We start from the raw sequence: 21,556 nt of genomic DNA, 5'->3' as shown, positions 1-21,556 counted from the left end.
ATTTCTCTCTGTCTTTCCCTCTCTCTTCCACTCTCTCTGAAAATCAATGGAAAAATATCCTTGAGTGAGGATTTTTTAAAAAGAAAAGAAAAGGTCTTTTTGAAGCTCTGTGGGAAATGTGAGAGAATCATAGCCAATCAGAACTCAGTAATGTGAATATGGAATGCAAGAAAGTGCTTTGAGTAAACCTGTAGTGACAGTGACACAGTTGATGGAATCTTTCTTTTATTTTTTTAATATATTTTTATTAATTTCAGAGAGGAAGGGAGAGAGAAAAAGAGATAGAAACATCAATGATGAAAGAGAATCATTGATTGGCTGCCTCCTGCACGCCCCACACTAGGGATCTAGCCCACACCCGGGCATGTGCCCTGACCAGGAATCGAACTGTGATCTCCTGGTTCATAGGTCAACGCTCAACCACTGAACCATGCCAGCTGGCCAGTGAAGGAATCTTTCGATTTTTCTATCATACCAGCTACAGTTAGTCCAGGGTGTGCCATCACACAACTTGACAAACCATGCGACCATGTGTGGGACCTTCTAGGACTTTGCTTATATCAGTTTCACTCGGAAAAGGGAGAATTGTCCCCACTCAGAGGTCACTGTCCCTGTTCCTCCTTTAAAAAAAAAAAAGAGAGAGAGAGAATGTTTTTTTATTTCCTTTATTAGAGATGTTACCAATCATTTAAAAGGCTGGGCTAGGTGGTACAACTCTAGCGACCATATTTTCTGACCCTAAAATCTGGATAACTAATTTGACATGGAGACCAGGAGAGAATATCTGAGGTTGACTGTTCAGCATCACTACATAGCTATACGTGCTGCTCCCACAGAAGATAGAATCCTCTTTATCCAGTAAGGGTGACTGACTTCTCCATTGGCACCATGAGAGACTCTTCTTTGTGGCTCAGTTGGTACTTAACTCATCTGATATCTGGATCAACTTTGTTTACTGTGGATATATGTCTTCTCTTACCAATTAGATTGTAAGTTCATTGAAGGTGAGAGATGACTTTAGTCCTCGTGTTAGCTCTGCTGCTAGTTTGCTATGTGACCTGGGCTATAATTCATTCAAAAAGAAAAATGCCAAGATTCTTGCCCTCTAGAAACTTAGCCCAGTAGGAAAATGGCCGTACGTGTATCTAAAGTACTATCCCTGTTTGGTGCCCTCAGAGTCATACAGGGAATTGATTGTCTGTGATACAGTACTGTCTGTGTGAACAAGACCTCTGAACCTCACCTCTTCACATCCTAGTGAGAACAGCACAGCGTGAGAAGAAAAACCTCTGTACTCACAGTGATAGTTCTCATCTAAACCTGAAAAGCTATCAAGAGACATTAGCCCTGTGCATTCTTGGAAACTGGTTTTGTTCAGGAAATGTATTAAGTGCCTATTACACGTCAGGCTCTGGAACCCAGGTATTGTATAGTTTGCTAGAAGGGGCCCTTCTCCAGCCTGTTTGTTATTCCTGGGCTTGAATTCTAGTCTTTTTCTTGCCCTTGTGGACATGGAAGGGCAAGCGACAGACGTCTTCCCGCTCTGGCAAAGTTGGGACTTTCCTGTTAATGCTCTTTGCTCATTTCGGAAATGCCAAGAGGCCAGAGGCAAATTCCAGTCCCCATTTCTTTGCAGTACACTGCCATAAACTAGTGGTTCATTGCTATTTCCTTTGCCACCTGATAAGTATCAAGACTAAGAATCAGGCACAGTGTTCTTAAGGAAACTGAAGTAAAAACAGTGGACTGTCATTCATTCAGAAAATATTTATCCAAAAAGGCAAGGTGAGGATGATTCAAGTGGACCCAGTCCTTTGTTTATGTCAGTGGCATTTCGTCATGAAGCTAGTCCCTGTTAGGGAAAGAACCGTGGGGCTTTGGCATTCATCGATCACTAGCCTCTGCGTCCTGCATCCTGGCTGTCTCGGTGCTGGGGCTGAGTCTCTCTGGGCCTGTTTTCTCATCTGTAAAATGAGGCTAATAGCCCTCACTTGAAGGCTGGCTGAGAAGTTCAGTTAATTGCGCAGAGCACCTAGCACAGTGTTCTGCACACGACCGCTCCTAATGAATCACTATTATTTTCCGGTTTTGACTCAGTCAGACTCTAAACTTGGAGACACAGATGTATAGATTATTCTCAGGGCTTGGTTTCCTCTGGCTAGATTCTTTTTCTCAATTTAGCTTGCTAAGTGAGTGCCCCCAAAAGAAGATGGATGTTAGCATGCTGTTACTTTCTGCTCTCCAAGGACCTGCTGCTGAAAGGGCTCTAGTGACTCCTAATGAGTGACACATGTCTGACCGGGGACTGAGACATCTGGCAGGCCACTCAGAAGAATGGCATTTCCATCTTCCATTTGCCCAGGACTCTTCAGATACCTGATGTGGTGCTTGTTGTATCAGCAGTCTGGCCCAACTCTTGGCACGCACCACAGTCTGATTTGCTTACTAAGAAGGTTTAGAATTAGTTGCACAAGAATTCCTTACCTTATTTTGTAACACCCTCCAGAGCCTTCATTTATTTCAAGGGGGTATGTGACAGTCTGTAAATCAGAGTTTGTTTAAGAGAGAGAGAGAGAGAATGAATCCATGTCACTCAGTAAGGGGAGTTGACGCTGTTAAAGCTTACTCTCTGTTTCTGTATTTATAAGTTGAAGTGCTAAACTAGATCTCGACCCTTCAAGGTGAGGGGGCTATCTATGAGACGTCTCATTTTAAAGCCTTCCATCCGATGGCAGAATCTCCTTGACGGGTATGGCAGGTGGGTTGCGGCCTCTGCTTTGAATACTTACACAGCAGTTCCCATCCTTTTTAAACAGCTGGGGTTTTCTTGTTTTTTAACTTTCTGTTTATATTGGCCAAAATTGCCTTTCTGTGTATTCCTCTTCTCTTTCCCAGCATGACCCTTGGAAATCATGTAAACTCTGTTCTCTTTCCATGAGATCGTCCTATAGCTATTTGAAGTAGTTGTCATAGTGCCCAGTCTTCCCTTTCTCCAAAGTCCATGCTCATAAATACTGTTGATATATTTGCTCCAAAATAATTCAATCCCTGTATTTTGAAGCACACATAAGGAAAAAAATTATCTAAAATATGGGAAATTTCCTAAAACCACAGAAATATAACTGAGATTTTGGCCTTTGTTAAAACACCATCTAAAGAGGGGGGTAGCCCTAACCGGTTTGGCTCAGTGGATAGAGCGTCAGCCTGTGGACTGAAGGGTCCCAGGTTCGATTCCGGTCAAGGGCATGTACCTTGGTTGTGGGCACATCCCCAGTCGGGGGCGTGCAGGAGGCAGCTGAATCGATGTTTCTCTCTCATCGATGTTTCTAACTCTCTATCCCTCTCCCTTCCTCTCTGTAAAAAATAAATAAAATATATTTTAAAAAATAATAAAAATAAAAATAAAGAGGCGGGTAACAAAATAGGATCAAGGTAAATGGACCCAGGTGTATCTTCAGTGATTCAGTTCATTTCCAAGTTAATAAGACCAATTTAGAAGGGCAGGTTACTTACAAATTTGTACAACCTGTAAACTTAAAAGTAGGGGTCTCTACATAAAAGCCACTAAACTAGCTTCTAGGTCTGAGTCAACTGTTCCCTTTCCTTATCCTGCCCATTCTCATTCCTTCTGATACCCTTTATAGAGAAAACAGATCACTTCCTGTTTAGTCTGAGATTCTTTGAGGACTTCCTGTGCAAACAAGTGGCAAGAAAAAAGAACAGCAGCGGATAAAATATATATGAAAGAAGGAACAAGCCCATTTCTAGGCTGCAGGCTGACATTACCTGAAGTGACAACCCAAAGGGAAAGACAGTCCAGTCTCTATTTCATACAACCTGCCATCAGCTAACTGATTCAGTATGGAGGAATGTGAATGGATCCTTAGGACCCAGAGAAGAGCCACACACTCCACAAGCCTGGCCCTGGCCCACTGCAGTATGCCCATTCCTTGGGAGACCAGTGACATAGCGTCTCAGGTTGTGGGGAGTAGCTGCCGATAGCTCCCCGTATAGACTGCCAAGGCAAGCAGGCTCTGACTTCACACTTTTTACAAAGAAATAAGGAAAAACAAATAAATGATTTATGATGTATCTTTACATGAAAGAACCAATCTAGACTGTCTCCCTAGCATCCTCTACTTATGTGAAGTGCAACATAAAGAATTTAAGCTTTTGCCCTAGCAGGTTTGGCTCAGTGGATAGAGCGTCGGCCTGCGGACTCAAGGGTCCCGGGTTCGATTCCGGTCAGGAGCATGTACCTTGGTTGCGGGCGCATCCCCAGTGGGGAGTGTACAGGAGGCAGCTGGTCGATGTTTCTCTCTCATCGATGTTTCTAGCTCTCTGTCCCTCTCTCTGTAAAAAATCAATAAAATCTTTAAAAAAAAAAAAGAATTTAAGCTTTAGAATCTAATAGACCTAGGTTTGAACCCTGACAGATAAGTTCTGTGACTTTGGTTAAGTGACTTAGCATCTCAGGGACAGCAACCTGCTCACAAGATGGACGTGAGGGTGAAATGATATGATGGAAGGGAAGTGGCTCAGCACCCAGTATACAGTAGTCGCCCAACAGTGTGAGTTCTTACTAAAGGGAAGACGGGCTGAGAGCTTCTATCTTTATACATGTTTGAAGCCAGATCACAAGGAATCAAACAATATTCTCTCCATTCTGTTTAGCCTATTAACTCTAGAATCTGAATATACAAAGAAGACTCTGGATTTCGGTAATTCTTTTTACCAATCTCAATTTGGCAGAATTTGGCTGTCAAAACTAATAGCAGCACTGTTCTTCAATAAAACTGAGACTTCCAAATTAGTTGGTCTTAAGGAATTTTAAAAATGGAACTTTTAAGCTGCAAGGAAGCTATTTCTAATCACCATAAAGCCTTCTAACCATAGTACTAGTACATAGACAATAAATTTTAATCTTATACTCCCCTCTCCCCCAATATTAGAACAAGATGAAGAGGTGTCTTCTAACAATCTAAGTTAGCTAGAAAATTGAGCCTCCATCAATTAAATACTTACTATGCAGCAGACACACGCTTAAGTGCTTTATATGAATTATTTCACTCCAGACTCACAGCAGATCTGTGGGTTTGGGTGTTAGGAACCCCATTCTACAGATGAAGCTGAGTCCTAGAAAAATTCAGTTACCTACCCAAGTCTGGCTAATTGCAAAACCTGTGCTCTTGACCAATGGGTTCATTGTGTTTTTTCAAAAGTTCTTGGGCTAGGCAGACGATGACTGTATGGTTGGATAAATGATTAAAGATACACTACAATCTGGGTAACTCCTAACAGTAATAACTACTGACAGGATCTTTGGAGACACACCCTCCTGTGTTCGAATCCTAGCACTGTCGCTTACTAGTTGTGTCATTTAGGTATGTGACATTTTTCCTTGGTAAAATGGAATATCGTGAGGTTTAAAAGGAATAATATTTGGGACTTGCTTAGTACATAGTAAGCTCTCAAGTAGTTGCAGCTGCTACTCCTACTATGTGAGGAAGGTGACTGCTGAGAAAGAAAAGACGGAGTTATCTTTGATGAGTTAGTTTTGCCCTTTTCAAATGCAGAAGCCATTGATACCAGGTGATGTATCTAAGGGAATTCTCACTGGGGGCTTTCAGCCTTAGCAGAATACATGGTCTATCTCTGTTCTGGAAAGAGTAAGTTATTAGTTTTTAATTCCATCTTTTATCTTTTTAAGAGTTTAGTCATCTTTGAGTGTATAACATCTATTGCCATTCGGGATGTTTGGAAAACTTCCTGTTTATGCCAGTGCACCCCTGATAAAGGCTGTGGATAGTCATTTCATTGTTATTAAATAAACATGGCCTGCTTCTTATAAACACCTTTGTTCTGACACTGCAGTCTCTTGCTCAAGGTGTGATTATGAGGGAGCTTGCTGGCAGCTTGTGTGATACTTGGAGGCTAGAAAATGCAAACTTAGTGAGATGAACAAGTGGCTCTCTCTATCCTGCTTGGAACCTTTCCAGCAGTTTCCGCACCACTGTGAGTTCTCCCCGGGAAGCCTTCCTGATGTGTAGGTGCATGATGAGACTCACTTTATTTTTCTGCTTTCTTTTCTCTTTCTTGGACAGAAACCAAAGCCTAAACCCCGGCCATCCATCACAAAGGCAACCTGGGAGAGTAACTATTTTGGGGTCCCCTTAACAACCGTCGTGACTCCCGAGAAGCCAATTCCTGTTTTTATTGAGAGATGCATTGAGTACATTGAAGCCACAGGTAAGTGTGTTACCTCAGAGCCAATTACAGTTTTCACTGTCTACACAGCATGCTTTCCAGAGGCTAAGCCCTCTAGAGATTCTGGAATCAGCTCTCGCTTAGTGTGAGTTGCGTTCTAAGAAGGAGCTGAGCAGTCCCGACAGCTGTCGGGTTCCTCCCTCCATCTCCATAGTTGTGAGGCTGTGGTGCCAGATCCAGTAGAGCTTTCAGAACACGGGAGCTGTCCTGTTCTCAAGGCTGCAGTTGTGGCCCATCTAGGTGTCTTCTCTGTGTCCCCCCAGCTCCCTGTCATAGCATGCAGCCTGCCTGCCTGTCAGCTTCTTGAGGGCAGGGAAAGGGTCTTATTTCTCATTGTGTCCTCAGTACTAGACTAGACACAAATGGTAATACATTTTGGTTTAATAAAATGAATGACTAGTTGTAACTGTTATAGTGTCTGAGATTCATGTTTTGAGAGATTTAAAAAAAAAATTTTTTTTTTAATGGAGATTAAAAAAACCCAGCTTGGGTATCTTCTATCAAGCAACTACATTTCAACTCCACTGACAACTTGGTGTTATGTGAAAGCCAACTGTCTTAAATTTTTTCTTCTTTGTTCTTGAAATGACACAATTTTACCTGTGTTAAAACATACATTTCATTCACTTAGAATTCCTACAACATGTCTTTTGGCCTCTCTTTTGAAACCCCTGGAACTTCTAGTTTCATGCTGTTTCCCTTGTTCTTCTCCTGGATGCTTTCAAAGCTGATGAGCTTTGGGGAGAAGGAGGTACAGTGGGCACAGGATTACATGAATTCTTGAGCATTAGTAGTTGAGCTCAAGAATATAGGCTTAAACTGATTTGAAACCAAGGTGAGGATTATGGCCTCCCTCTGTGTTCTTCCTGATTCCGGTGTTATCTGTAGTGATATTAAGTATTGTGTGGTGTGGACACGCTGCCAGGCTCTGCTGATAATTTAAGCAGCATCATATTAAGTTGGATGACTGGTTTTAATATTTCCTCAGGATGTGCAGAATCAGGGAATGTAGGTTTCAAATGGAAGCCCGCTAAAGACTTTGTCATTATTTCCAGGGTTTTCTCTGCAGCACACCAGGCTTAGCGTTGAAACAGCAAGCACTTTGCATAATCACAGCAGACCTGCAGCTTTGTTTAGTCCATTCTGTAACCAAGGCTTTTTCTGAGTGTCCATGGTTTTGTTTTTGTTTTTTAATCCTCACTAGGGAATATGTTTATAGGTTTTAGAGAGAGGGAGGGAGAGAGAAACATCAATGTGATAAACATTGATCGGTTGCCTCCTGTACTGGCCCTGACTGGGGATCAAACCACAACCCAGGTGTGTGCCATGGTGGGTAATCAAAGCCCCGACTTTCCAGTTCATGGAACAAGGCTCCAACCAACTGAGCCACACTGGCCAGGGCTAGACACTGGTTTTGTATCTGTTTCTTCCTGGCACCTCTCCCTTGGGCCAGGAGGAAATCTACACAAAGCAATTGGGTGATTAAATTCTCTCTAGTTACACCAATGTTTCAGCGAGATAGTTGTGGCATTGGAAGGAGGGGGTGGGCTCTTTTTCCCTTTATTTTTTAACTTATTTCAGATTTATAGGAAAATCATAAGTTGTAACAACTTGAAAGTAACAAAAAATTCCATAAATGTTAACATTATACCGTATTCTCTGTATCATTCTTTCTCTACATATTTGTATCTTTTTTCCTGAAATATTTGTTACAGATATGATGCAGCTTTACTCCTAAATACTCCAGTGGATATTTCCTAAAAAACATTCTCTTACATCACCATATAATTTTAAAAACTAGGACATTAACACTGATGCAGTACTAACCTATATAATCTATAGACATTTTCATTTCATTAGTTCCATTAAAATGTCCTGTGTAATAAAAGATAATTTTTTTGTGAGAGATTACATACAATTGTCAGGTCTCTTAAGTCTTCTTTAATCTAAAACTATTTAGTCTATCTGTTTGTAATGGCCTTGATAGTTTTTTAAAGAGTACAGATCAGTTATTTTGTAGGATGTTCCTCAACGTGGCTATTTTTTAGTTTTGTTTTGTTGATGTTTCCTCATGATTAGGTTCAGGAGTGTGCTTTTGGCAGAAATAGCAGGGAAGCAATGCTGTGGCCTCACTGCCTCACCCCAGGTGGCATGTGATGCCAGTTTGCCCCATCACTGGAGATGTCTTGATCCCTTGATTGACGTGGTGGTGCCTGCCAGGCTTCTCCACTGTAAAGCTACTCTTTGCCCCTTTGTAATGAGTAAGGATTTTGTAGGGAGGTGATTTGAGACTCTAATGTCTGGTTTCTCCTAACACTTTCGCCCACTAGTTTTAGTATCCATTGATGGTTCTTGCCTGAGACCCTGCTCGCCATAGTTCTAACTCTAATTCCTTCTGCACTTACTAGTTTGGATTTTCCTGTCTGGGAGAGCTTCCCCTTCTCAGGAGGAGCCTTTTGTGAGTGGCCTCCTCCAGCGGCTCCCCTGTGGTAGTGCCAGGTGCTTGAATGTTGTCCGCATGCCCTCTAGCTTTTCTTTACACCCAGTGACAAAATTATACCTCTCCTTGCTCTTCTACTTGTGAAACCTTTCAGATATGAAGACCTCCTCCACCCGGCCACAGTCTGCCACCAAGCTGCTGCTTCTCTGAGAGCTAGACTGCACCACTGTCCCCTCTCACCAAAAAGCTCGGAGCTTCAGGGACATCTCTGACTTAGCTAATCAGTTCCCAAGTCCATCGCTTCTACTTGGTCATCTCTTAGCTCTGTCCCCTCCACTTGAGTTCCACTGCCCCACCATCACACCCCTTCTCAGTCCATCCTGAGTATGTGACAGTTCTACTGAAAACCTCTTCCTGGTTCCTCGTTGCCTGCCAGCTGCCGGCCACACTCTTGACTCCTTCCTCTCATACCCAGTGCTATCATGCTGTCATTGCCTGCCTGCCTTCACGCCCTCTTCTCCTCTCCCCTCCCTTTATCCTTCCTTTTCTCTCTTCTGCTCCCACCCCCTTCTTTCTGTTTTATACTACAGTGGGCATTGATTTTAGAATTGCTTTACATGAATACAAACTATTTTAGAAGAACATGGACCAAGCAGACTTTCTTTGTATTGCTCTGCTTTGCATATGCCCTCCGTATGTCTGAAATGTCCCACATTCCTCCTGCCTCTGAAACTTGCCCTCACTCTTCCAGACTCCCCCACCCCAGCAGCACTTTGATGTCATCTTCCTGGTAGTTCTTCTCAGGCACAGTTCCACTTCCTGAGAACAGGAGTCTCTGTACTCCTGTCTCCCTAGAATTTGGCACCCAGTATATACTCATTGTTGATTGAGTGAGTGGGTTTTAATCTGGGATATCTGAATTCTGTTGTTTTCTTCTTTGTCTTTTTTAGTTTTGGTCATATAATTCCCTTCATTGGTATTAGTTTGTACTTTTGTAGAATTTTTTTTTAAAAATATATTTTATTGATTTTTTACAGAGAGGAGGGGGAGAGGGATAGAGAGCTAGAAACATCGATGAGAGAGAAACATCAACCAGCTGCCTCCTGCACACTCCCCACTGGGGATGTGCCCCGCAATCAAGGCACATGCCCCCGACCGGAATCGAACCCGGGACCCCCCAGTCCGCAGGCGGACGCTCCATCCACCGAGCCAAACCGGTTTGGCTTTTAATATATTTTTTATTGATTTCAGAGAGGAAGGGAGAGGGGGAGAGAGATAGAAACATCAATGATGAGAGAGAATCATTGATCAGCTGCTTTCTGCACACCACCTACTGGGGATCAAGCCCGCAACCCCAGGCATGTGCCCTTGACTGGAGTCGAGCCCAGGACCCTTCAGTCCATAGGCCGATGCTCTATCCACTGAGCCAAACCAGCTAGGGCAATTCAATATTATCCTATCTAATAATAGACAAAAATGGTAATTGAACATACCTCCGCTACGCCTCACATTGGCTAATCAGCGTGATATGCAAATTAACTACCAACAAAGATGGTGGCTAATTTGCATACTGCAGGCAGATACCACTGCGTCGCCCTGCTTGGGGCTGGCGGCAGCCTGATACCCAGCCACTGGCTGCCCCAGCGCGAGATCCTGGCCTGCCATGTGCGGGGCGGGATCCCGAGCCGCCGCCTGCCCCAGCGCGGGATCCGGGCCTGCCATCTGCAACCGGGGTAGAAGGGGCAGACACCTCGGGATTGGGCGTCCCTTCTCCCCCCAGGGGAGCGGGCTTAAGCCAGCAGGTGGTTTTCTCCCGATGGGTCCCAGACTGTGAGAGGGCACAGGTTGGGCTGAGAGACCCCCCCCCCCCCCCGCCAGTGCACAAATTTTTATGCACGGGGCTTCTAGTCTATATAATAAAAGCCTAAACGACCAGTTTCTATGGTGGTCAGTGCACTCCCACGGGGGGAGCACCACTCAGCCAGAAGCTGGGCTCATGGCTGGCGAGCGCAGCGGAGGTGGCAGGAGCCTCTCCCATCTCTGTGGCAGTGCTAAGAGCAGCAAGCCAAGCGGTAAAGAGCAGCGAGCAGGCAGGCGGTAAGGAGCGAGGGATCCTGGATTGCGAGAGGGATGTCCGACTGCCAGCTATGCCCCGAGAGGTCCTGGACTGTGAGAGGGCACAGGCTGGGCTGAGGGACCCACTCCCACTCCCCCGCCCCCCAATGCACAAATTTTGTGTACCAGGCCTCTAGTTTTATATAAATAGTGTGTGTTTAAATTTACTCATTTGTCTTAAAACTGAATTTTTTGTTCTAGGAGCCAATCAATATTCACAGTGTGTTTGGCTATTGCTTCCTCATCTCTTATAGTCCAGAGCAGTTCTGCCTGCCCTTTTTAAAATTAAAAAAAAAAATTATAAGAGTCTAGACAGTTGTCTTATAAAATGTCCCTTTGTGTGGTATGATTGTCTATGCCTCTCCATCAACCACAGCCCCTTCTGACACCACCCATAGCCACTTCATCAGGTGGCTCCTGTCTGAGACGAGGGCTGGGACGAACGACACTGTGTCCCTCCCTAGACAGAGCACCCCTGTGAGTTGGGCGTGGAGGCACTATAGGATTTCACTGAGTGATGGAGTAAATTATGGATTAGGTTTTTTTCCCAGCTCCCACTTACACTGAACTTGTACTTTTCTTAGGGAAAGTCTGTGCTGCCACCTGACCTCCCCATCCCATCTCTCCCTCTTATTCTTGGTAGGAATTGCCATTGATCCCATGGTAGTTCAGGCAGTCCCTTCTGGCCAATTGGAAATGATACTCCAAATGAAGCTTGTTTGCCAGGCCCGCCCCAAGCAGTTCAAAGTCAAAAGTCCTGTGCCTGCCTCTTTTATGTTTGTTTCATACAACTTGTCACTTGCTTGTCCTGGCAAATGACATACTGCATCATCACTTTCAAGAGCAGTGCTTGGGGGTTTACACTCCTGCAGGTGGTGGTGGGAAAGAAACCCACCCCTCTCCTTTTGTGCCTCAGGGCCTGCCTTGCTACCCACCTGCCTCTTCCTACCAGCGTCACAGCCAGCGAGCGTGTAGAAAACAAAGCAAACCAAAACCTGTGGTGGAGAGGGAGTGGTATGACCTTTATGATTTGAACTTGAACCATTCCATCACATTACAAATATTTTTTCTCATTACAAGAGCAGTAAACATGCTCACTATTAAAAATTGAATCATAAATATCCATAGATGTTTTATAGGTATATAACAGAAAATGCAAGTCCCTTTTAATCCCAATCTCCAGAAGTAATCAGTAATAATTGTATTTTTTCTGCTAATACTGCCCCCCCCCAAAGTTTAAAAACATGAAATTGTGTACATATTATCCTGCAGCTTATTTTGTTTGACTTAACACTGTACCTTGGGCATCATTTTTTAATTTCATCTCTCAGTCAGCTGCATTCTAATCTTTGATCTGAGAAGAGGACAAAATTTGGTGTCAAGAGGGAGAGAAGCTTTGTTTGCAGGCAGCTCCTAGGTCCAGGGTGGCCCATGGCAGGGTTCTGTGACTGCCGTCTCCCCTGCCCACAGTTTGTGAGTCAGTTGCTAACTCCTCCTAAACAGGTGACAAGAAAAGGACCACTGCCTTGTTGTCTGAAAGTTTGCACTCCTGTGCTCTCTTGCCAGGACTCGACATCGGAGCGCTCCCCACATTCTGAGGTTAGCCCAGAATCTGTGGGTGAAGATTGGCTCTGGTTTGTACCTGTCTTTTTCCCTGAGCTCTTGGACCCTTGTTTTGTATTTCCTAACATTGGAATGTGTTCAACAAATGGCCAGTAGGTAGAGCAGCTTCCAGATTGATTTGCAGATGCTTTTAGCCCCAGCCCAGGTACAGCCTCAGCGCCTGCTGTGCTAATAAGGTGTTCGATTTTACTCTCGCAGCTCTGGTGACATGGGAGGGCTGGAAGAGGGCATGTAGCTCCTGCAGCTGCTCTGAGGTCACCGAGGAGGGGTTTGCTGGGGATCAGATAGACTACATTTCTGGCTGGAATGCTTTTTCTTCCAGTTTTCACCCACATGGAAAAGTGGTCGGGGCCAAGGAGTCACTGCTCCCTTCTATAGCAGGCTGAGTCCTGAGAGAGAATGTTGGCCCCGCTAATCTAAGCTCTCTGTGCGTGGCAGGAAGTAGGAATATTCAGTTTGGTCCAGAGTTTATCTCCCTGGAGTTGGGGTGAGTACTTACTTTTAGAGCCTGCTCACAGTTCTGAGAAGAATTTCTCAGGATAAATACACTGTCTTCCCACCTCACTGTGGTCACACAACTAAGGATTCAAATCCCGGATCTCTGGACCAATTTTGAGTCAAGGCTTTTTTCCCACAGTTGGGGAAAATATTCTTGTCCACCAGTGGAGAAACCCCCTGAGGCAGCTTCCAGTGTCACCCTCTCCATCCCAGGAGGGCTAGTACCCTGCAGGCCGAGTGCCTAGTGCCTGCTCATCTATCTGGGCTCTGCCGCATATATTCCCCAGGCCCGGGCCTCACTTGTCAGTCATTGAACTAAAAACAGCACTCCCTAGGAGCGATTCCTTTGAATAACCTGTGAGACCGAACCTCCTCTCCCTCTTTCTGTGATTTTTTTTTAAAAAAAACCTTTTTCTGTTAGTAGTGGGAGGAGGCAGGGCAAGAGGGGCAGTCCTTTCCTTAATGGCTTTGCTTCCTGAGCAGTGACCAATCCCCAGCACCCCTAGCAAGCACTGCCGAGGGCGGAGAAAGCAGCTGTTCCCAGACAGAAGCAGTTTCATTTGGGCATAAGGCCCCTCCTTTTCCATCTCAACTTATAATGTATTCAGGCCATACCATATAAATAACTATAGACCACAGTTTTGTTAGTGCATCTTACTTTCAGTTAGTCCCTGTGGAATGGAAAATCCCCTGTCGTCAAGGAAGCCCAGCAGCTGATTAAAATAATAATGCCAAAGGTGGCCTTCATCACGGCGACTCTCCCCTTTTCTGTTTCGGACACGTTAACTGTGTGCTTGCTATGGCCCAGGCACTTGACATAAGTGCTCTCATTTCACAAGAGATTCTGTTGCTCTAAGATACCAGATGTGGTGGGAAGCTGGCCCTTGGGAAGGGATCAGGGTACATCGCTGTGGGGAGGGTCTTGGCTGGAGAGAATGTGGCAGCACTTATATTCTCTTCCCCACTCTTAGGAGGAAACCTTCACAAGACCTGGTGACAGAACCAGGGCTCAGTCTTCGGGGCATCGCAGCACCTACATGGGCACAATATTACAACTGACATTTACTATTTTTAAAGCCCTTTGCTGGAGGGCATAAGATTGAGCCACACAACCCTGCCTTGGGGTTTTGGTGCCTGCACTTAGCGGCCTTTTTATACTTGCCTCTCTTGAGGGGCAGCAGAATCAGGTCAAGTTTGAGTCTCATCTCTGGTTGAGTGGGAAAATGCAGGGTAATGCACAAAATGGTTGTAGATAGAAACTTCCTGATAAGTCACTTATTAGCTTTAAAAATATTTAGCTTACCATCTTTTTATTGGAGGAGTAATAGGTTTTATTCATTCTACAGACATTTATTGAATATGTATATTAAGCATCTACTATATGCTAGGCACTGTGTTGAACTAAAGTTCTCCCCCATAAGGTGCAGGGATGGTGGAGATAGACATAATCATACAAATGTATAACAAATTCAGGCAAAAAACATTACTGGATTTTAAAATCACTGGGGCCCGGCCAGTGTGGGTCAGTGGTTGAGCGTCAACCTATGAACCAGGAAGTCACGGTTCGATTCCAGGTCAGGGCTCATGCCCTGGTTTCTGGCTTGATCCCTGATGGGGGTATGCAGGAGGCAGCCAATCAATGATTCTCATCATTAATGTTTCTCTCTCTCTCTCCCTATCCCTTCCTCTCTCTGAAATCAATAAAAACATATTAAAGTCCTAGCTAGTTTGGCTCAGTGGACTGAAGGGTCCTGGGTTTGATTCCATTCAAGGGCACATGCCCAGGTTTCAGGCTCAATCCCCAGTAGGGAGCATGCAGGAGGCAGCCGATGAATGATTCTCTCTCATCATTGATGTTTCTCTCTCTCTCTCTCTCTCTCCCCCTTTCCCTTCCTCTCTGAAATCAATAAAAATATGCTTTTAAAAAACATTAAAAATGAAATTAAAATCACTGAGAAATGAAATGACTGACAAGGAGGACCAAGTGACAATCTCAGGCAGTTAGAACCCTTACCGGCTGCTGCTGGGAATATAAAAGGGCATATAAACTGACCTTGGAAATCTCTTGGATAGTTTATTAAAGGTTAAACATACACTTACTATTCCACTCATGGGTATTAGTCCAAAAGAAATGAAGACATGTTCAGCTGTTTTCAGCAGCTTTGTTCATGAAATCCCAAACTGGAAACCACCCATCCACAGGTTAGTAAATGAGCTGGTCCATTCATCCACTGGAATACTACTCAGGGGCCAAAAGAAATAAATTCCTGCAACATGCAGCAACGTGTTTGAATCTCAAATCATTAAAAGCTGTGCGGGATAGAAGCCAGATACAAAAGACTACAAGTTATGATTCCAGTTATACCCAACTCTGGAAAATGCAAACTAATCTATGGTGACAGCAGGCAGATCAGCCTGGGAGCCAGCAGTGCAAGAATGGATTACAAAGGGACATGGAAAACCTTTTGGGGGTGATGGCAGCGTTTTGTATCTTGGTTGTGGTGATGATCTCACTCCTGTATTCATATTTCAAAATTATTAAATTATATACTTTTAAATAAGTTTATTGTATATAAATTATGCCTCAGTAGTTGATTTTTAAAAAGTAAAAAAAGAAAATCACTATGAAATGGCTTTCAGGGAACTTGATAGTTACATGGTTTCAGAATATCAACCAACACATTAATTACCAGTTATAAAAGGGAAATAGCCCTAGCTGGTTTGCCTCAGTGGGTAGGGTGTCGGCCCTCGGACTGAAAGGGTCCCAGTTTGATTCCGGTCAAGGGCACGTACCTCGGTTGCAGGCCCTTGGGGGAGCAACCAATCGATGTGTGTCTCTCACATCGATGTTTCTCTCTCTGTGTCTCTCCCCCTCTCTTCTACTCTCTCTAAAAATCAATGGAAAAATATCCTTGGGTAAGGATTAACAAAAAAAAGGGGGGTGTACTTTTATAATGGAGAGATCTGGAGTTTACTATCTTAAAATCATTAGCCCTGGCACCCCCACTAGCAGTTCAGGCTAACATTGTGTGCCTCCTTGACTAAAATACTTAATCTGAATCTTATAAGGAAACAATCAGAAAAATCTAGAATGTGATACACTTTACAAGACAGCTGGCCTAGACTCAATATAAAAGTCAGGGTCATGAAAAAGTTTGGGAGCCTAATGCTACTTCTATGTTTATAGCATGAACCCATTTCTCATTTAGATACCCAGGTGTTAAGTCCGCGAGCTTTGGGGTCACCCTGATATCCTGACTTTCTCATATAGCAGCTGGCCTTAAACTGTCTAAGCTTCATTTTCCTGTTCCTTCAAATTGGGAACAAAAATAATAGCTCCTTCAAAAGAATTTTTTTTAGAATTAAATGAACTTCTGTTTGTAATGTTCTTAGCTTAATGTCTGGACCATAGTGATCACCCAGTCAGTGTTAGCCATCATTTGGTGGCTCCTATCACTGACTTGATAAGGCTGCGGAAATCCAAGCAGCGGTTCTCTACCTGTGGGTCGCGAACAATGAAAATACATCCTGCATATCAGATATTTACATTACGATTCATAACAGTAGCAAAATTACAGTTATGAAGTAGCAACGAAAATAATTGTATGGTTGGGGGTCACCACAACATGAGGAACTGTTTAAAGGGTCGCAGCATTAGGAAGGTTGAGAACCACTGTAATGGGGCATTTTCAGTAATGGACAATATCTGTAGGACAATGTCTGTAGTTTTTAAAAACTTCTCATTGAAGTTGTAGCATCATTAAGAAAGTACACTTAGCCCTGGCTGGTTGGCCCAGTTGGTTGAAATGCCCTCCAGTGCACCAGGCAGGTTCAATTCCTGGTTAGGGTATAAACCTAGGTTTTGGGTTTGATCCCTTGTCAGAGCCTGTACTGGAGGCAACCAATCGATGTTTCTCTCTCACGTAGATGTTTCTCTCTCCCTACCTCTCTCTCTAAAAATTAATAAAAGCATATCCTCAGATGAGGATTTAAAATAAAAAAAGTAAAGTATAGTCATCATGAGTATAGCTCAATGAATAGCCACAAATGGAACACACTTGTATGTCAGTACCCAGATCAAGAAACCGAAGATGACCAGCCCCACATGTCCCTCCCTCCCTGCCCTGGACTCCTCTTACCAGGCATAACCACTATCCTAGTTTCTGAGAGTTACAGATTAGTTTGCCGCTTTTGTTTATTTATTTAATCAATTAATTTTTTTTTTAATTGCTTTTGTTCTTTTAAAATGGACTCAGACCAAATGCAGTTTTGGTCTGGCTTCCATTACTTAGCATTATGCCTGGGTTCATCTGTGGTTCATTCCGTACATTTTTAAAAAAATATATTTTTATTGATTTCAGAGAGGAAGGGAGAGGGAGAGAGAGATAGAAACAAAAACAATGAGAGAGAATCATTGATCGGCCGTCTCCTGCATGCCCCACACTGGGGATCGAGCCTGCAACCCAGGCATGTGCCCTGACCGGGAATTGAACCGTGACCTCCTGGTTCATAGGTCGAAGCTCAACCACAGAGCATGCCGGCTGGGCTCATTCCATAAATTTATCCATGCTTGCGTATGGTTATAGATCGTTCATTCTCATTGCTGTATACTATTCCATTGCGTGAATAACCCACAGTTTATTCATTCTAACTCTTCATGGAAATTTGGGCACTTTACATTTTGGCACTATTATGAATAGTGCTGCTATGAACATTCTTTTTTTTTAATGTATTTTATTGATTTTTACGGAAAGGAAGGGAAAGGAATAGAGAGTTAGAAACATCAATGAGAGAGAAACATTGATCAGCTGCCTCCTGCCTCCTGCACACCCCCAACTGGGGATGTGCCCACAACCAAGGTACATGCCCTTGACTGGAATCGAACCTGGGACCCTTCAGTCCGCAGGCCAATGCTCTATCCACTGAGCCAAACCGGATAGGGCTATGAACATTCTTTTTTTTCTTTTTTAATATATTTTACCGGTTAGGGCAGGCTATGAACATTCTTATGCATGAATTTTGGTGCATTTGTGTGCACTCATATGCTTCAGATATATAACCAGGAGGAGACAGTGTGGGTGTTGTTGTTTTTTTCAATCCGCACCCCAGGATATGTTTTTATTGATTTTAAAGAGGGGGGAAGTAGGGGGAAGAACGTCAGTGTGAGAGAAAAACATTGATCGGTTGCCTCTTGTATGTGCTCTGACCTTGAATCAAACCCGAAACATTCTGGTGCACTGGACGACACTCCAACCAACTGAGCCACCCAGCCAGAGTGGAATGAGACATTTTTTAATAATTAATTTTTTAATATGTTTTTATTGATTTTAGAGAGAGAGAAACGATTGGCTGTCCCTGCATGTCCCCTACTGGGGATGGATTGAGCCTGCAACTCAGGCATGTGCCCTGCCCAGAAATGGAACCAGGGACCTCTTGGTTCATGGGTTCATGCTCAACCACTGAGCCACACAGGCCGGACTTAATAATTAATTTTAGCATGTTGAACATGATCGTTTAAAAGATGTCTTGAAGCACATATCAGTCCCTGAGGCATAATAATCTACGAGGCTGAGAGCTAAACCAGTAAGGGGATCTCTGCTAGCTATTTGTGGCTTTGTATTTGCTATCTTTAGATAAGGGGGCTCTTGGCAAGGGGTGGGTACACAGAGCTGTCTCACCCATTTTTTGAGCAGCTGGATTTTTCCCATTTGCAGTGTGCCTGGCTGGAATAATCTTGAATCCTTCAGCTCTTTTCTTCGATGGGGCTCTCCCTGTGGTTTCAAGTTGAGACTGTGGTTAGCACAGATCTTGATAACTCCATGGTTTTTACTTGTCCAGCCATCAAAGGGCATTGCTCTCTGATTAACTTTTGACCATTGGTAGCACAGATAAGTTGGTGGTGTTATTGACACCTACCAGTGAGACTCCAAAATGAAAGGTTAAGCCCTGCGGGCATTTGGAGGGGAGGAAAAATGAGGCAGAGCCCAGAAGCAGGCTCTTACTCCCGTATCTCTGAGGGTGATCTCCAAGCCCTGCAGCCATGACTTACGGCTGTGGCTGTAGATCAGCTTGTTTGCATTGTTTGCAGGTCAGAGGTGGCCCTCGGCTCCTCTGCAAATGGAAGCCCTCTATAAAAATGGCCTTTGACAGAATACTTAGAGCTGTGACCTTCCTTCTGGTTTAGCTCATTTGCCTGGGTAAATGAGCAGAGTGCTTTCTGCGTGGCAGATTTAAATTTCACCACTAATTGAGGGTAACATCTTTAGGGAAAAATGCTCGCCATTAGATCAGAGGCCTTTGGGAGACAGCCAGGCAACAAACACATCAGGGCAGATGAAAGCAGGAGGTGGGGATGGGGAGAGGACAGAGTGCAAGTGTTATTGGTAACGTGGGACGGGCCTCGGAAAAGCCAAGTGAGGACTTTTGCCCCGTGCCTGTGGCGACCGTGCGCCTGTGCACGTACCACTGCATATTATATATGTTTTGGTGGCCTGCCACCCTTATTTTCTTGCCACTGAATAATCTATTCAGGATGAACCTGGAGCCAAACTGCCTGGGTTCAGATCTTCGCTCTGCTGCTTCTGAACAAATGTTTAACCTCTCTGTGACTCAGTTTCCTTGACTGTCAAATGAAAATAAAGATAGTGCTTTGAGCCACTGAGATGACTCAGCATGTTAAAGACCTTACAATAGTACTTGGCAGGTTATAAGTGATCAGTTACCATTTGCTGCTGTTACCTTTCTTGGCACTGTCTCAGATGCATCGTCCACTCGAGTCGGGCCTCTCAACTTGCTGGGGCCCCCCTCTGCCAAGCCCTCCTGGCCACTGGGCTTTGTCCTCCTCCCCTGTGCAGAGGCCCGAGCTCTCCTCCAAGGTCCAGCCCAGGCTTCTCCCTTCGGGAGAGTGACTCACACTCCCCTTCCTGCGTTCCTTCGGGGCCTAGAGCAGGGTGGGTCAAGCGTGGACTCTGGAACCGGTGACCTTCCATTTAAAATCCCAGCTCTGCTACTTCTCTCAGCTAAACTGCTTTCCTCTGTAAGACACAGCTACTGGTGACAGCCACCTTATTAGCACTATGAGATTGAATGAGATCGTGTGCCTGATTATGCCGGGCACATAGTAAACACTCAGAAAAGGGGAGGGAGCTTATTATTTCAAGGCGAAATTTTCAGCATTAATATCTTGCCTGTCCTCTGATTATCTCATGGGTTGGTTTTAAATCCCTATTTAGACAGTTCACTCCTTACTGTCAGAGATCTTTGTTTCCTGTTGTTTTAGATCTTCTCCATGCTTACTCAGCCTGTGATAAAGACTTGGGAATGTTTTTTTTCCACAGAGCTATCTCCATTTTACCTCACTCTTTAGATAAGTAGTCCTTTGTGCATTTATTTCTCTGCCTAGTTCCAGAGGGCAGAGGACTGAAGGGCCTAGAACCATAAGGATACTGTCATTTATTCAGCATATAGATATTGAGTGCCAGGTCAAATATAAAGAATCTCAGTGATGCCCTGGTTGGTGTTGTTCAGTGATTAGAGTATCAACCAATGCATCAAAGGGTCACAGGTTCGACTCCTGGTCAAGGTCACGTACCTAGGTTGCAGGTTTGACCCCGATCAGGGCACATGCAGGAGGCAACCAATTGATGTATCTCCTCACATTGGTGTTTCTTTCTCCCTCTCCCTCTCCCTCTCCCTCTCCCTCTCCCTCCCCCCACCCCTCCCCCCTCCCTCCCTCCCTTCTGCTCTCTCTAAAAAGCAATGGAAAAAAATATCCTGGGGTGAGGATTAACAAAACAAAAAGGAAGAATCTCAGTGATCACTGTTCTGGAGGAATAAATGAAGCAGGATAGTGGATGTGAAATGTCTGGGGTGTTGAAGTTTTAGATAAGGAGGGCTGGAGGCCTGAAGGAAATGAGAGAGGGAGCCATGCCATTTCCTGGGAAAGAACTTTCCAGACAGAGAACAGAACAGTGAGTCTAAAATTCCTGAGACTAGAACATTCTTGGTGAAACCTTGGCTTTTACTCAGAGAGAAGTTAGAAGCCAATGAAGGGGTTATGAATGGAGGGACCATATTTGGCCTTTGTTTAATAAAATTACTGGCCATTGTGTGGAAAACAGTCTTGACCCTTGAGGACTTGAATGCCCTTGATCTAGCTGCCTTTTTGCAAATCTTCCTCCATTCTGCCCTTCGTTTCTCTGGATATATACCCAGTTTCCCATATTGTTGGCATGGGTTTACCTAGACCCGTGGTCGGCAAACCGCGGCTCGTGAGCCACATGCGGCTCTTTGGCCCCTTGAGTGTGGCTCTTCCACAAAATACCACGTGCGGGCACGCACGTACAGTGCGATTGAAACTTTGTGGCCCATGCGCAGAAGTCGGTATTTTGTGGAAGAGCTGGTATTTTGTGGAAGAGCCACACTCGAGGGGCCAAAGAGCCACATGTGGCTTGCGAGCCGCAGTTTGCCAACCACTGATAGACCATTGGTTTAGAACTGAAAGGATGGAGGGGTATAAATCAGCATGGTGAGCAGATGAGCCAAAACTGGGAGAATGCCAAAAACGGTAAGTAGGGTGTCAGCGCCCAGTCCTGGCTGGCCTTTCAAGCCTCA

At 44.4% G+C, this 21,556-nt stretch overlaps 1 protein-coding gene across 3 annotated transcripts in view; it reads left to right on the top strand.

Moving 5' to 3' along the window:
• Positions 1-21,556, top strand: part of ARHGAP35 (Rho GTPase activating protein 35) — a 134,944-nt gene that overhangs the window by 59,579 nt on the left and 53,809 nt on the right. For all 3 annotated transcript variants that reach the window (XR_002827039.1, XM_023746869.1, XM_006106011.3), the window contains exon 3: positions 6,105-6,249. Coding sequence is in view for 2 of the 3 variants with exons in the window: in XM_023746869.1 (XP_023602637.1) it covers positions 6,105-6,249 (145 nt within the window). In the remaining variant the exon portion in view is untranslated. The remainder of the gene's footprint in view (positions 1-6,104; positions 6,250-21,556) is intronic.

Source organism: Myotis lucifugus, unplaced genomic scaffold (assembly GCF_000147115.1).
Source record: "Myotis lucifugus unplaced genomic scaffold, Myoluc2.0 scaffold_750, whole genome shotgun sequence".
NCBI classification, from domain to species: Eukaryota; Metazoa; Chordata; class Mammalia; order Chiroptera; family Vespertilionidae; genus Myotis; species Myotis lucifugus.
Note: the sequence above shows the minus strand (reverse complement) of the source record. Positions and strands in the feature narration are given on the sequence as shown.